The sequence below is a fragment of the Elaeis guineensis genome, chromosome 6 (assembly GCF_000442705.2).
Source record: "Elaeis guineensis isolate ETL-2024a chromosome 6, EG11, whole genome shotgun sequence".
In the NCBI taxonomy this organism is placed as follows: Eukaryota; Viridiplantae; Streptophyta; class Magnoliopsida; order Arecales; family Arecaceae; genus Elaeis; species Elaeis guineensis.
This window is the reverse complement of record NC_025998.2, coordinates 11,590,246-11,606,692: the sequence shown is the minus strand read 5'-3', so window position 1 is coordinate 11,606,692 and position 16,447 is coordinate 11,590,246. Positions and strand designations below refer to the sequence as shown.

At 39.4% G+C, this 16,447-nt stretch overlaps 1 protein-coding gene across 1 annotated transcript; it reads left to right on the top strand.

Annotated features, from left to right (window-relative positions):
* Positions 1–267: 267 nt before the first annotated feature.
* On the top strand, positions 268–10,911 carry LOC105047254 (uncharacterized). Its single transcript, XM_010926100.4, is given in 8 exon segments — positions 268–428; positions 431–624; positions 2,340–2,567; positions 4,760–4,833; positions 6,520–6,679; positions 9,039–9,158; positions 9,275–9,383; positions 10,420–10,911. Coding segments are annotated over 8 exon segments (1,086 nt in total). The 5' UTR covers positions 268–409; the 3' UTR covers positions 10,602–10,911.
* Positions 10,912–16,447: the final 5,536 nt, after the last annotated feature.

Below are 16,447 nucleotides of genomic sequence, written 5' to 3'. Positions count from 1 at the left end.
ATTGTTGCCACCATTCTCCATGATATTTTTTTTTATTTTTGATCTTGTTATATATATATATATATATATAATATTTATGTAATATAACCGCTGCCCGCTGCTGTATTAATGGAAGGTTTAAGTTTGGCTGAAAGGTTTTTGATGTAATGGTGCATCCTCTGATCGTTCTGATCTGATCACGCGATCTTAACGGCGCAGATTGCTGTACCCTCGATGGAAAAATTGTCCTGGAGGCTCGTGTGCGTGGACGGGAATCGAACGCATCGCCGCCCTCGCGACCAGTCTCCAAGCCTCCCTGATCCCCCATTTCCCACATCCGCCCCTTCCTCCCTCGATCCCTCTGCCAGGGTTTTAAGCGTCGCAACTTTCAAGGCTTAAGGCGTCGCTGAGCTCCGGGAAATCGTTGGCGATGTGGAGGCTCGCGGGACGGCGCGGAGACCGGGGCTGGGACTCGGTTTCAGGGCCGCTTCCACAGGGGCGATGACCTGCCGGGCAGTGGTCCTGCCGCGGTTCGGCGGCCCAGAGGTCCTCGAGGTGCGCCCTTCGGTCGAAGTCCCCAATCTGAAGCCGCAGGAGGTGCTCGTCCGCGCTCGCGCCGTCTCTATCAATCCCTTGGACTTGAGAGTGAGCCCTCGTGTGCATTTATTCCTGCCATTATTGTCTATCTTCCTCGAAATCGTTGCTCATCTTTTAGGTGTCTGATCGTTAGAACATAGCATTCCTTTGCTTCACTTGAGAGTTGAGCTATGTTGGATAAAATTTGGGGTGTTGCACTGCACGCAAGCTTGAAATATGTCTTTCTTTAGTGCAAGAAGGTAGTGAAGAAAGTTTTAGGGGCTCAGCCATGGCGATAGTAGAGTTGAAAGTGTCCAGATGCTATAGGAAGTCTAAAAGGAGATCTGGTAAAGATCGACGTGTCCATTTGCAACGAGGATTTGAGATGGCAGGTTTTAGAAACGGATTTGAAGTTCCATTTATATAAAAAAAAGAAAGAAACATATTCGAGGTTGGGCTGAAACCTGGAGAGTGTTTTTGGAAGTGAACTGTCTGGAAATGGAAAGAACTAGTAGAAACAACTTAAGGTTGGTTGACAAGGGTGGCGATTTTAGTAAAGTGATTGTTTCCTAGGAAATTTAATGCCAACACCAGCAATGTAGCTGATTGGTGCTGATCAGCATAGGTGGACCCATTTGAGCAAGAAACTGTTGTGTCTCGTAGAAAAGTGATTTGGATCAAGCATCAGCAAATAGAATGTTACTATGTCAATATTATCATGTAGCTTGATCACAACAAAGGTATGATATTACTATATCAAGTAGCTTGAGCATCATTGCCACAGCATAAATAGATGAAATGGCGAGGGTGCAAGCTAAATTTTTGTGCATTTCAACAAAAGATGAACCTTGTGGTGAATTATATAGAGTAATAAAGAATGCAAAGGATATCTAATATTGGCTAGTGCTTCTTAAAGTGAACTCAGCTCAATTATAGGACGGGACCAAAGCCTTGTTTGATAGATCCCAATAGGCGAGAGCTTGTATATTTGAAGGATAAGAGTGAAGGATGATTTAATGTTCATGGGGGACATGACCCATGATGTGAGAAGATAGACTTCTACAGATCCTACTTAATAAAGTGGTAATTATTTATAAAACCTTAATGAGATTATTAAAGTGTACAAAAACACTGTAGTGCATGAATTGACAGCTGCTGGTCTGAAGAACAAAGAAGGCTTACAACGGTCTGTTAGATTTTTTTTTTTTTTTAAACCACTCTTTGTAAGGGGGACAATTTCCAAGATTTCACACAAAAATGGGATGAGAAATGTCAAAGGATAACTGACCATAATATGGAAGACATGAGCTTTCAATAAACAAATGGAAGGGTGATGACCAAATTATATCCAACCACTGCAGCAACCAGGTTCTGAAGCAAATAATGGGATATAGAGATAATTGATTACTCTAGACAAAACGAAATGGCCTATTACATGAAACTTAAAAGCCATAACCATGACCTTCAAGCTGTTTCTTAATTTTGGGGACAGCTTTATGGAACCCCATTTGCCAAGCATTCTTATTTTGGAATTCATAGTTTGATATGCTTTTCTATGACTGACCTAACATCAACCCTCCACCTATTCACTAGGCTTGAAATATTAAAAACATAAAACTTATATTTTATATTAAATGCTATGCAATACTCTTAAATGTTTACTTATGACCTAGATCATCATCATTATTTGATAGATAATACTGATCCCTTTGTGATATGTTGTGGTATATGTAAGAGAAAGCATGATCATATTGATGCAATTCATTGACATTTGTAATCTTCAGATGCGATCTGGTTATGGACGATCCATTTTCGAACCACTTCTGCCTCTAATTCTGGGTCGTGATATTAGTGGTGAAGTCGCGGCATTTGGTTCTTCAGTTTCTTCCCTTACTGTTGGGCAGGAAGTTTTTGGTGCACTGCATCCAACAGCCGTGAGAGGCACATATGCTGATTATGCCATTCTCTCAGAAGATGAACTAACACTCAAGCCACCTTCAGTGACGCATGTGGTAAGTAAACCTTGATAATGTTATCATTTCTCCCCTCCCTCTCTTAAACGTTCTTGCCTTGCTCTGTTCATCTTGAATGGTAATCCATGCCATCATAAATGTTTTGAAAACTTACATTATTTTCAATGATTAGAATGCATAAGCTATTGCAGGTAGTACCTTATTTTCTGTAATATTTGAGATAATAATGAATGTCCTTTTCTTGTACATACAGTAGCCTAGCTATGTCTTTTGCAGATAGCTTTCACACAGGTATGCTACCATGTTTGTTCAATGCATAATATGGAGGCAATTACCATTGCAGTTTTGTCTTCATTATCCTTGTACATTCTGTAGTAAATTCTAGCTGTGTTGTATTTTTAATAATGTGCTAAATAATCAACACTCAAATTATTGTTTGTTTATGAGATATGAACCATGTCGTGACTTCTGGATCCTGTTTAGTCACTTTTCCTCCTGATCTAGCATGATATATGATGATGCCATTGCTAGGATGTTTTTATAAATTTAAGAACCCATTCTTTCTTATAGAATCCATATGTAACCGCACTGTAGGAATAAATTATTAACTCAAATTTGACTTCAAGAAAAATCAAATTAGCAATGTTTTATGAGTACCATAATTATTTATTGTTAAATCTCAAACCTAAAGGAGTCCTAATCAAGGCTTCAAAACTCAAGGTGTGGCTAGACCACTCCCTGGCCAGTATGGATCTTGTACATATTGAACCTCCTGCTGTACCTGTGTACCTACAGTGTGTACCAGCTGGGATGGTTTGGGCCAACTAATACGCCCTTGAAATAGACTGTTTTGGCCTTCATCCTGTTTAATCTTTTATTGTCTTAATACTGGATCTTTACAAAAATCTGCTAAATTTATTGATTTAATTGTTGGGATTGTTCTATTCTATGTGTTTAAAGATCTTTTCCCCTATCTGACATGTATTTTGTTGTACAATACATGATTTCGCATAACTTATCATAACAAAAAAACATTAAACAACCATATTTGTGCATCAACAATCCAAATATTATAATCTTTCATATCTAAGCTATTTTGGCTGATGGCTTAGTATTCATCCCAAAATCCCTATCTTCTTTGTTTTTGATCCTGGATTCATGCCTTATATTCTAGGGCATGATCCAATGTTCATACACCAAAAAAAACAACCTATAACATGGTCCATAAACAATTTAAATCCCCTTGATTTGGGGTCAGAATTTTGCGAGAATAAAATATTGACCAGGTGAAGCATTAACTAGCTAGAAACAATGTTCTAACCTCTTATCATCATTTTTCTGGCAATATCTTCAAGTGGGGAAGCCTCACTCTGCCTCTTACTCCCTCTTCTAACTTGAAAATGGTGGAGGGAAAAAAGAAGAAAAAGAAAATTTTTTTAAAGTCTCTGCTCGGTATTGATCAGTAGTGCACAGGTCACACTTGGTTCAGACTCAATCCACCACAATCCGGCATGATATGCATGGTTGAGGACCTGTTCCCCAAAACTGCGGTGTATGAAGCCCGAGCCCCCGTAACCCTCCTCCAATACTGGTTCCCAGCTAGTAGAGTACATAGTGGCCACACGGCCCTAAGTTCTTGCTCCTAATACAACTAATATTAGATACTGTCATAGTATGCCCACCAAAATAAGTCAAATTCCTGTTTTCTGCAGCAGACTAGTACTTGAAATATCATGTGTGATTTTTACATGTCTGTGAAAACATGCATTAAACTCAATTCAGATTAAGAGCTCATTCTAGATCTATATTTGTCCTAGTCCATCATTTAATCTGTGGTCTGTGAAAAATAACGCCTCCTTGTGATGTTCTATTAGTCAGTCATATCTAATGGACCTAGAACTTAGATGATCGGCCACAAATGGGTTTGAGATAGCATGATTGGAGAAATAACTGCTTGAATCTACAATTTTGTAAACATGTCTTTTGTTTTATTTAGGTACCATCTGAATATCCCTAGAAAATTTTATTGATTATTGGCAAGGTTCTCTCAAAATTTAATGTTGGTTTTAGGATAATGTTGATGCTTTTCACACTTCTAGCTATTGATATTCTGTTAAACTTTTTATTATTATTATTATTAACAAGTTATCATTACTCAGTCAGTTTCTTGGTTTTGGAAATTCTTTAACTAAAATATGCCTATGTGGGAAACTTGTTTTCTGGTTTTGCAGGAGGCAAGTGCCATTCCTTTTGCTGCTTTGACTGCATGGCGTGCTCTAAAAAGCACCGCTAGAATCTCTGAAGGGTATGCTCAATGACATGATCTGAATAATGCCTTATAGAGAAAGTTATGGAATTTATGTGGACCCTCGCAACAGTTACTTGGATGTTCCTACTGTATTCCTAAATCCAGACAGAAAATACTTTTTTTTTTTTTTTTGGCACATCTGCTGCAGATATTACTCTCATCAGCATGTTCATGATATTGGTTGATTTTATCAAACTACTTCATAAGTATGTATGCATTAAAGTACCCATCATGGGGTGAGCAAAGTGAGAAGCAATACATTGCCCTAAACTCAAGAATGGGTTTTACTTATTGGAAATGACTTATGTAACATAAATGTCAAGGATCATTGAGTTTGTTCTTGACTTTCAGGGACTTTAGCTGTATATGATTGTAGTCCCTGATAAGAATTAGTATTATAAAATGTGTTTTGCTTTTGATAGCATGGATGGTGAATTAAGGTTAATGGAACTTGTTCTGTACAGATGGGACTTACATGAGAAGTTTTTACTATTACTTTTGATATGAAATGTAATGTTTCTCATTGCTTTCTGCTTGGGAAAAATCAAAAGATTTTGAGCTTATCAGATCAGTAGTCTCTTGAAAAACCTTATGAATCAGTATTGTGAGGCAGCCTGTATAATTGATTTATCACCAGAAAATCACAGGTGAGATTTGAGGTAAAAACAAGAGGCATAACTGCAATTACTATCCAAACCAAATCGGGGATGGCAAACAGATCCTGCCCCGAGTTTTTTTTTTAAAAAAAAAAGCCTATAAGACCAGATTGGATTTGAGTAGTCAGTCAGCTATGCATCTTACTGAAGTTAACCTGCTTGAACAAGGTGAGAAAAACTAATTAGATGTAACGTCAATTTTGAACAGAATTTTGCAGTTAGGAGGTGATGATTGTCTTTTCAATTGCAGGCCTTTTGAGAAGCTAGGGTAAAAGCACCACCATAAGAAGATTTTTTTTTTTTTTTTAAATTTTGGAGCAAGTAAATGAAACATGTCCAGCCAATTGCATGTTTACCATTGTTTCATTCTCCTGTTAATATAAATACATGCTTGTTATCTGCATTAAATCTATAAAATATCTCTCTGATTCATTATAATTTTTTGAGACTAACCTGATCAACATTCAGTGAAAATTACGGAAAGAAAACAGTGAATATTTTTAACAATACATTGTCAGAAATCAACACAAGAAATTTGATTAGACCTTCAGTTCCATTACCATTAGGAGCCAGAAGGAACTGTAAACACATTTATGTTGTGGTCGAGTTTCATTTGATAGCTTTACCTTGTTTTCATTCTCCCTCATTTTAAGCATGGATGCATGTTGCAAGTAGAAAATTGATGATACTTAATAAAAGTAACTTCATGAATATATCTAATTTGGACTTACTCCTTGTAGTTTCTTTTCAATTTTCTGCTGGTTGAATCACATATACCATAATTAGTGTGTGCTTTCTTCTTAAGAATATGATTTTCAATTGAATATTCTTGCAGAGCTTCACTTAGCTATCTAACTATGATCTCTATTTTAACATCGGAAATTGCTGAATTTTCTAATGACCTTCAGGTGCTTTACTGGGTACCATGCATAAAATTGTTTGTCATATACAAGCAGCTGCCAGCTTTTCTTTATGATCTTATATGTGTTAACTCATTATGTTTTTTATTTGATTTTTTATTCAATAGACAGCGACTGTTGGTGCTTGGTGGAGGAGGAGCAGTTGGATTAGCCGCAATTCAGCTTTCAGTAGCTGCAGGGTGTGGTGTGTCAACTACATGTGGAAGTAAGAGTATTGACCGAGTTTTGGAAGCTGGTGCTGAGCAAGCTGTTGATTATACTGCTGAGGTAGCAAAAACCTTAGCTGTTCTCACCATTGCTGCTCCTCTAGTTAGCTACCAAATAAGATGGACATCTAATATACTAAAGCAATTCCTCCTTGGAATTCAAAAATTTGTGTGGCCATGTATATCTACATGGGATGGGTTTACTTCACCATTGGTGGTGAGCACTACCCATGCATGGATGGTGATCACATGGCCTGCACATTATGTGCATCTCCTGTGTTCATGCAGGGATGAGGTGTGGTACCCCAGGGTGTACATCATGTGTACGGGCCCTACAATCTCCATTCAGGTAGTGGCGCTTGCCACTGGTGGTAAGGCAAGCCCCTTGACTCCACATGACTTGAATGTGGCCTCTGGGTATGGATGAAAATAGACTAGATAATATCTGTCCAGACTCCAGATCCATCTCTGTATCCGAATCAATTCAGATTTGAATACAAATTTCACTATTTGACTAATATTTATATCTGTATTTATATCCGTTAAAGAAAAGCAAATATGAATATGAATATACCATTGTCCAATCCGTTTCCAAATATCTTGTTTTGTTTGCAATTCTATTTAGTCTTGTATTACTCTCATGAACTTTAAAGGAAAATATGTTACAATATTAACATGTCTTTAACTTAATTATCCTTCATAGAGTAATATTGTAGATTTAGTGGTTTATAAAGTTAAAGTTTATGATTTATATTGAAATTTATACTTTTACCGTCAATGTCCAATTTGTAATTGTATTTGTTTAAACAAATATAGATATGTATCTTAGCATTTGATTAATACACCTGCATTTGCATAGATACATTTTCACATGTATCTTCCCTAAATGGTTATATGTGACTGACCACCTTCTGACAAAGCAACTTGATCATATTGATATGATACCATCATTTGCAGCTAATTTAAACAGGAACAGATGGACCATGGAAATAGTAGTTCAATTGAATGATTTGAGAACCACTTAATTCGTAACTCATTGTTCATTTAATTCTAAGGTTTGAGTAGACAAAATGGTCTGTAGTTATAAAGAGCATCTACTTATCCCACTCATGCATATCTCATTCGGCATAGATTTACACAGTCACATGCAGATCTATGGGCTCGCCTACATGACAGAAGTGTCTAATTTTTGGTCCTATGCAACTTATTATAAATTAGATGTTTCAAGTCCCCTTACTGATAAATTTGCAGTTTCCATGTAGTTGGGTGAAAAACAGAGGTACTTTTTGAGTCTACCTTGTAGTGTTGTTTAACTATGCTACTATTAGTTCGCCCATAACTATCCTGTTGTTATTTCCAACAACAATAACAACAACAATTTTAAAGGAAGTCGACTCCCTAATGGTATGCTGAGTGATTATTGTAATGATCTAAAACTTTTGTTTTACACGAGAATGGACCAATATATTGATGTATGTGTTTCCAATAAATTAAAGTAAATGGTTGGGATAGAGGTGTGCTTCTAGAGAACAGATGGGGAAAGGGGGGTTATCTTGTTGCTATGTATTGACGCATAAAATATGGCCCAAAATGTCTTTCTCATTTCATGTTTCTGAAGTACCAGAGAGAACAGATGCCAGAGATAGGAGTTCATGGGTTTAAAACTCTATCTGCAGGTTTAGTCAAAATGCTTCTCTTTTAGTTTGTCTAAATTAATATTTTTTGTATGTACCTTCTGCGCTTATTTTAGGTCTATCACCTCGCATGCCTACTTCAGCAAGGGCATTGATATGCTTGGACAGCTCTTGCTTGACAGAATGAGTCAAAGTGAAGTTGTGACTAGCTTTTTCTCTTCAATAATTAGTTGCATGAATATGGGAGGAAGAAAAGGATCTTGTGGTACATATAAATGTATGCTATCACCACTGAAAATTTCAAATCATGAGGAGCCTCTGGATAAATTTAATGGAAAAAGGAATAAGATTTTGTATCATATATGTCATACATATAATTTATATTTGTTTTGGTGATACCAAAATCAAGCAATCACACCCTTCCCCCCACAAAAAAACAGAAGAAAAACTATTAGTTGCCCATGAATTGCTTATCCTTTTGAAGTTCAAGGAGTATGATCCCGCATCTGATTGCTCAAGGAAAAATTAATAGGTTTCTGATTCTTTTATATTTATGTATTGCAATACCTTAGGTCCCCTCCCTCAAATTTTGCTAACTTAAATATGCCAGATATTTTATTGAGAAGGCCTCTATAAGTTCTTTCAGCCTGCCTATTCCTGGCAGTCTAAAGCACTTATAATTTCTTGCTGGAATAAAGCTCTGTATCTTATCTAAGTTTAAACGTTTAGATCAACAAAAATATTATTTTCTTAGGTAAATACATCATGCTGGACTGCATTTTACAGGATACTGAATTAGCAATCAAAGGACAATTTGATGCTGTTCTAGACACAATTGGAGTACCTGAAACTGAAAGAATTGGGATTAATTTTCTGAAGAAAGGTGGACACTATATGACACTGCAGGTAGCTGAGCAGGCCCTCTATTTCTTGAATTAGTAGCCTCTTGAAATATTTTTGATATTTCTACCTTTCTTTTGGCATGATTCCATTGAACACTTGAGCTTATTTCCTTATTATAGGGAGAAGCAGCATCCGTAGCCGATAGGTATGGGTTGGCTATTGGTCTTCCCACTGCTACAGCTATTTTACTGAAGAAGCAAATTCAGTACCGGTATTCTCATGGAATAGGTAAGAAGGGCTACTTTCACTTTCTGAAGATGGTGTTTTCTTGATAAATTGAGAATGAGCCTTGTGAACCAAAGGTCAAGGAAATCTTGTAGCTAGAGCTGCATTAGGGTAGGAGTAACTTTGTGATTTCTCCCTTAAAGAAAAGGGGGAAGAAGAAGAACCTTTTTGTTGATGTCCCACTCTTGGTAAGTGAGACTGCTTGTTACCATTCTGGGCAACATTGTTGCTAACCAATTGTTGTGGCTTCTATTAAGCTGTCAATAACTATATGGAATTCTGATTCTTTAATTAAAAGGACTAAAGGATGTGTTGGCCTTGTCTTCGTTTTTTCCCTGGAGTGGTGATGATGCAGTGCCGACTGCAAACATTAACTTTATTGTTGCATTGCTCTTCATTCAGGGATGTTTCTCTATGAACATTATAGTTATACAACTTGCTATGTGCACACAAACACGATCAATATAACACTCTTTTATTGCTATTCTTGCTCATCATCCTGGTTGATGGTGGGAATTTCCTACAAAAGATCTACTAGCAGGTGATGCATCAAGCTCAGCAAGTGGATATTTTAGTGTTAAGTTTGATCTCATTCTTAGTTTATTATATATTTTAAGAATGTATCTTATCTATATTTCTTTCCTGAGGGGTTTAAGCCACATAATTGCTCACCTAGTTGAGTTTATCTTTTCATTTATCAATCATGGTTTATACCTTTGGAGTTTGCTATTTAAAGTATATACTGTAGCGATATGCAAATTTCCATACATAGAGATTTTGCATGTTTGCCTGGCATTGGTTAAAGCCCCCTGAATTGCTTATGCTTCATCATGTTTTTATTTTTTAGTGTTTTCCATCTTTCTGTTAAAGCGTGAGGGTCTGCTGTCTGCATCTCTCCCTGTATACACCTTATGTAATCTTCTCTAGTACGTGTTTTGATTTCATTAAAAAAAAAAATCCTCTTTATGCGTGATTGTTTGGAAAATGTGATTCACCATCATCATTATTTTTATAATTCCAATCTATTTTTTGTTGCTAGAATATTGGTGGACATACATGAGGGCTGATGCTGAAGGTCTAGATGAGATCCGAAGATTATCAGAAGCTGGAAAGCTAAAGATACCAGTGGAGAAAACATTTCCAATCACCAAAGTTAGAGAAGCTCATGAGGTAAAGGATAGAAGGCTTGTTCCTGGCAAGGTGGTTCTGGAATTTGACTGAAATCCAGGAGCACTTATATTCGGAATAAATCCAGAAGAATGGATCCGCACATGTAAATCATCTCTCAGCTTTTTCACCCATTTGCATCTCAAACCACAACAGTAACCTTCCTCTGGCTTTCCTCTTTCAAATGTCAAATTAAAATCTCAAAAAATAGCAGCAACCCTATCAGATCAGCTATTGATAAAGAATGTCAATTCATTTGTAGCACGGTCCGCTTGTTCATTTGGAGCTGGTCCTTGTTCTCTGCATTACTTTGAATTGTACATAAAAAGAATAGAAGTATCTATTCCTTTTATTTTTGTTAATATTTTTTTATTGATATGTACTTGAGGGTTTGTGTTGGAATTATGGTGGTTGAGAAATTGGGGAACTATTTGTGATTTTGTTACATATTAAAGCAACAAAGATTGGATCAAGGATCATGAAAAGTGAGAAATGGCGACTGTAAAATGCACAAAAGTGAGCAGGTCATGGCAGAGGATTTAAGTTATGGAAAAAGGCAAATTCAAGCTCATGTTAAGGGTACTCAATCAAATTTTAGTTTTCAGTGCCATCATTCTAATGCTTTAGATGTAACCAATTCCACCTTTTGACAGCATATACATGACCTAGCCTTTGCATGCAGATCTTCAATCAGTACTGACTCCAAGTAGAGTTGTTCATAATTCAGTTTTAGATCAGTATTCAATCCGATTTGAATTGAAAAATCAAACTGAAATTGAATCGAATATAGTTCGATTTGATTTTATTTTTCAAAAATTTCAATTTTCAATTCGATTTGATTAAATATTTAAAAATTTAAAAATCGAATCAAAAATCGAAGTCATAATTTAAATTTATATTGTTCACTATTTTAAAAACTTGTTGGTTACATGGATAGGTGATTGGATATTAGATTTGATTTATTGTTATAATTTGCTGTGATGTTTGATTGTTTGTATTGTAGATAATGTGATTTTTTGATATATTATATTTTATTTATTATCGATTTATTATTTATCAATTATCAATATATTATTATTTATTAATTATTGATTTTTAATGTAAAAAATTATCAAACAATAAATTCAATAGAATCTGAATTTAATTAAATATAATATAACAAACTAACAATGAATCAATAATAATTATTTAAATATGTTGTATCAAAAATAAATAATTAAAAATAAAAAAAATTGTAAAAAAATGAATAATCGAATTGAATCGAATCGAAATTTTTGGTTTCGGTTCCTTTCTTATTCGGATTGATTTTTGAGTTTTATTTTTTTTATTATTTGATTTTTGATTTGGATCGAATTAGTTAAAATCGAATGAACAGTCTTAACTCTAAATTGATCCCTAGATTGCAAGAATAATTATTGCCTTAATCTTTTCAGATTTAAAATATGTAAAAGCCAGTGAAATCTTGTTTCCCATTCTCCGTATGGATGAACAAATAAAAGTGCAAATTGCCACTAGCAAGTTGAAAATTGAAACTAGCATCAGATGATTGGGAGGAAAGATAAATTATTTGGAATTAGAGATAACTAAAATACAGAGTTTCCTAATAAGATCTGCAGCCGCTCAAACCGCTTTCTCCTCAATCAGAGGATGGATTGCAATATTAGTCATGTTAGAATTTGATATCTCAAGATTCAGCCCATATTGAGCCTACAGCAAGGTCCGCAGTGAAAAATGAAGTCCAATGAGACCAAGATCACCCCAAACGGAGCTCGGATGGAGGAGATACGAGTTTGTGAAGTCGGCACGAGATCCGAGGCTGCGAAAGACTGCCGGCGGTGGCTCGGCCGCAGGCAGCGGAGCGCATCCCAGGCAGGGCCAACGCGTAGGACGCGCGAACCAAGCACGCGGCCCAGGCGGGCGAGTGGCCCAGCCCACACGCGGGCCCGCGGGGCGCGGCCCGGGCCGGCCCAGGCACCTTGCCTGGGCCCTGTATCCTGGTCCACCGTGGACCGGGCGATCTATAGCAGACCGCGTGGGCATTTTCATGTATTTCTCACAGTCCATGGTACTATTCCATGGACCGGAGCGCGATTGGAGGGCATGGGTTGATCTGGTTCTCGATCTAACGATCTAGGTCCTTATATGGGTTAATTAAAGAGTCTTAAACCTAATCTAATTGGATTTTTTTAGCCTTTAAAAGGGCTTGTGAGGCACAGAAGGAAACTGTGGTCTGGTTTTTGCCGTGGACGCCATATGGAACCCATGAGGAGAGAAACAAAAGCGCACCTTGCTGAGAGAGAAGAAGTACTAGGCTTTTGGACAGCGGACGTCAGGCACTTCAGGGGTTCAGGAGGTCTTCCAAGAGAGAGAGCTTTTGTGAGCAAAACTTCAGGTGAAAGAGAAATTGGATGTACGAGGGTTGAAGGAGAGATCTGCTCTTGTAAAATTTCTTTTTTATAGTGAAGTTTGCATGCCCCGTGGAGGCGAGCCCTTTTGTGGCTGATCCACGTATTTTGATTGTTTTTGTTTTATTTCTTCTTTCTTCCTGATGCATCGCGTGGTACTGAAAAGGTCCTGGGAGGTGGTGTCCTGGTTAGACATCCACCCCAACAAGTGATATCAGAGTGAAGCGGTACAAAGACGCAGATTGCAGCAGTGGTGAGCAAGATTGAAGATGGAGAAGACATGATCAATCAAGATGGAGATCAACAAATTTGATGGTAAGAGCAATTTTTTCTTGTGGCAGACAAGGATGAAGGACGTGCTCATCCAACAGAGATTGATCGATGCTCTCTTGTGTGATAAGAAGCCGACCACCATGGAGGTGTGGGATTGAAAACGGCTACAGATGCAGGCGATGAGCACCATCCGCATGTACCTGACGGATGAGGTGGTGATCCATGTGCTGAGCGAGACTTCTCCGACGGTGCTGTGGTCGAAACTCGAGGAGTTGTACATGGCGAAGTCTCTCACCAACACTCTTTTTCTTTGGAGGTAGTTTTACCAACTGCGGATGACTGAGGGATAGAGCGTGCAGGAGCATCTCAGCCACTTCCAGAAGATCCTCACCGACCTCCTTAGCATTGGCGAGAATGTTGGGGAGAAGACCAGGGTGCTGGTTTTGCTGGCGTCGTTTCTCCCTTCGTACGAGTCTTTGGTGACTGCTCTTCTAGTGGGGAAGAGCACCATCAAGATGGACGAGGTCACCGCGGTGATACTCCAGAACGAGGTTCTCAGGAGGGAGAACCCGGCTTTGAGTTCAGGTGGCAGTAGCTCAGCTTTGGTGGCTTCTAGAGGAGCAGAAGGTGGTAGATGGAGCGACAGGAGATCGCAACGAGGGCGGTCCAAGTCCAGGAGGGACTTAAGCAAAATCAGGTGTTACCGGTGTGAGGAGTTAGGGCATCTAGCCAGAGATTGCCCTCAACTCAAAAAGCGGACGGTGGCTGCTGTAGCGACGGCCGGCAGCGATTCAGATGGAGATGTCTTGGAGATATCTGACGAGGTATCTACTTTTTTCCAACAGTGAATATTAGATTCTGTATGCCCTTATCATGTATGTTGCAGAGAGGAGCAGTTTGACTCCCTGGAGAACAGTGAGGGCACTATATATCTACTGGATGGATCGAGCTGTGCGATCAGAGATATTGGGATGGTCAGCTGGAGGACACATGATGGTACAGTGAGGAGATTGGGGGAGGTCCGATACATATCCGATTTCAGACAGAATCTTATCTCACTTAGCAGACTGGATTTGAGAGGCTACAGGACGGTAGCTGGTGGAGGAATTCTGAGGGTGCTATGCGGCGATAGGATTGTGCTAGAGGGAAAGAAGGGGAGCAGAGGACATTATTACCTGGCAGGAAGCTCAGTGCGAGATGGAGCTTTGGGAGCCAGACAGAGCCCAGAGCAAGGTGGAGCTCTAGGTGGAGGCAGATTGGGCACAAGACAGGAGACTCGGGAGGACGAGAGACGATGTCACAAGGTGAAATTTCTATTGCCGCAGGACGATGTCCGAGCAGGTCTCAGGTCAGGAGGAGTACAGCATACGACGGAGATGAGATCGAGCAGCCTGGCTCGACTTCCATGTTTGCCTATCCATGATCAGTAGGTGATTGTCCCAGGGCATAGGGGCGAGGAGATCCAGAAGCTCTCAAAGTTTGGAGGAGGCTGAATATCGAGTCGAGATGGAGATTGTTAGGATTTGATGTCTCGAGATTCAGCCCATATTGAGCCTATAGCGAGGTTCGCGATGAAAAACGGAGTCCAACGAGATCAAGATCACCCCAAACAGAGCTCGGATGGAGGAGATATGAGCTTTTGAAGTCGGCACGAGACCCGAGACGACTGAGGATTGTCGGTGGCCGGCTGCCAGCCGGTGGAGTGGCGGCGGCACGGCTGCAGGCAGCGGAGCGTGTCTCAGGCAGAGCCAATGCGTGGGACGCGCGACCCAGGTGTGCGGCCCGGGCGCGCGGCCCTGGCGGGTGCGCCGCCCAGGTGCGGGCTCGCGGGGCGCGGCCCGAGCCCAGGCGCCCGGCACAGGCGTGGCCCAGGTCCGCGCGTGTGGGCCGGCCCAGGCCCAAGCACCTTGTCTGGGCCCTGTACCCCGGTCTACCGTGGATCGGGCGGTCCATAGCGGACCGCGTGGGTATTTCCCATTCGTTTCTCGTGGTCCACGGTACTATTCTATGGACCGGAACGCGATCGGAGGACGTGGGTTGATCTGGTTCTCGATCCAACGATCCAGGTCCTTATATGGGTTGATTAAGGAGTTTAAACCTAATCTAATTGGATTTTTTAGCGGGCCTCTGAGGTACAGTGGGAAACTATGGTCTGGTTTTTGCCGTGTATGCCGTACGGAACCCGTGAGGAGAGAAACAAAAGCGCGCGTTGCTGAGAGAGAAGAAGCACGAAGCTTCTGGACAACGGATGTCAGGCACTTCAGAGATTCAAGGGGCCTTCCAAGAGAGAGAGCTTTTGTGAGGAGAACTTCAGGTGAGAGAAAAATTGAGTGTACGAGGGTTGAGGGAGAGATCTCCTCTTATAAATTTTTTTTTTCATAGTAAAGTTTGCATGCCCCGTAGAGACGAATCCTTTTGTGGCTGATCCATATATTTTGATTATTTTTGTTTTATTTCTTTTTTCTTCCTGCTGCATCGCGTGGTACTGAAAAGATCCTGAAAAGTGGTGTCCTGGTCAGACATCCATCCCAACAAGTCGAATAGCCATGAAGGTGCTTCTGCATGTATCTGCGAAGTGATGATTAACTTGATTACAGAAACATTATAAGAACAAATATAAGGCCAAGTAAAAACAAGCCAATCAGCATAAAAACAGATCTCAAGCTCATCAACTGCAAGATTTTGATGTCAACATGCTAGTCTGAACTCTCGGGGGCTCGAAATTTAGAGGTCACGTCAACTGACATAAAAGATACACCCTTAGGAAGGTATAGTGATGCACGTAAGGTAGAGTTTGTATACAAACTGAACATATGCTTGCATGCTTGCAGAAGATACGCGCGATCAAATTAAAGAAAATTAAAAAGAGCAATCCATTCAAGTAGAGACTCATTTGATGAATAATGAAGAATTTCTTGAAGAGAACTTCATCTTCAATGTTTCATGGCAACAAAAGCACCAATGGAATAGTTTCTGTTTTAGCATATGAACTAGAAAGGTAATAAGTAACGTTGGTTCCGCAGGGACACATTTGATTGTATGCTGAAATAAAATGCAGAACAGAATCTTACAAATAATAGACTTGTAATCATTGTCAACCACCTTTCTTCATGGCATGCGGTAAGGAAATGGTCCATTGCTTCAGTGTATTTCTCGTTTACAAGATGGCGTTGGCAGCAAATTGCTTTATTTAGCTTATCACAACAAGCTACTGGCTTCTCT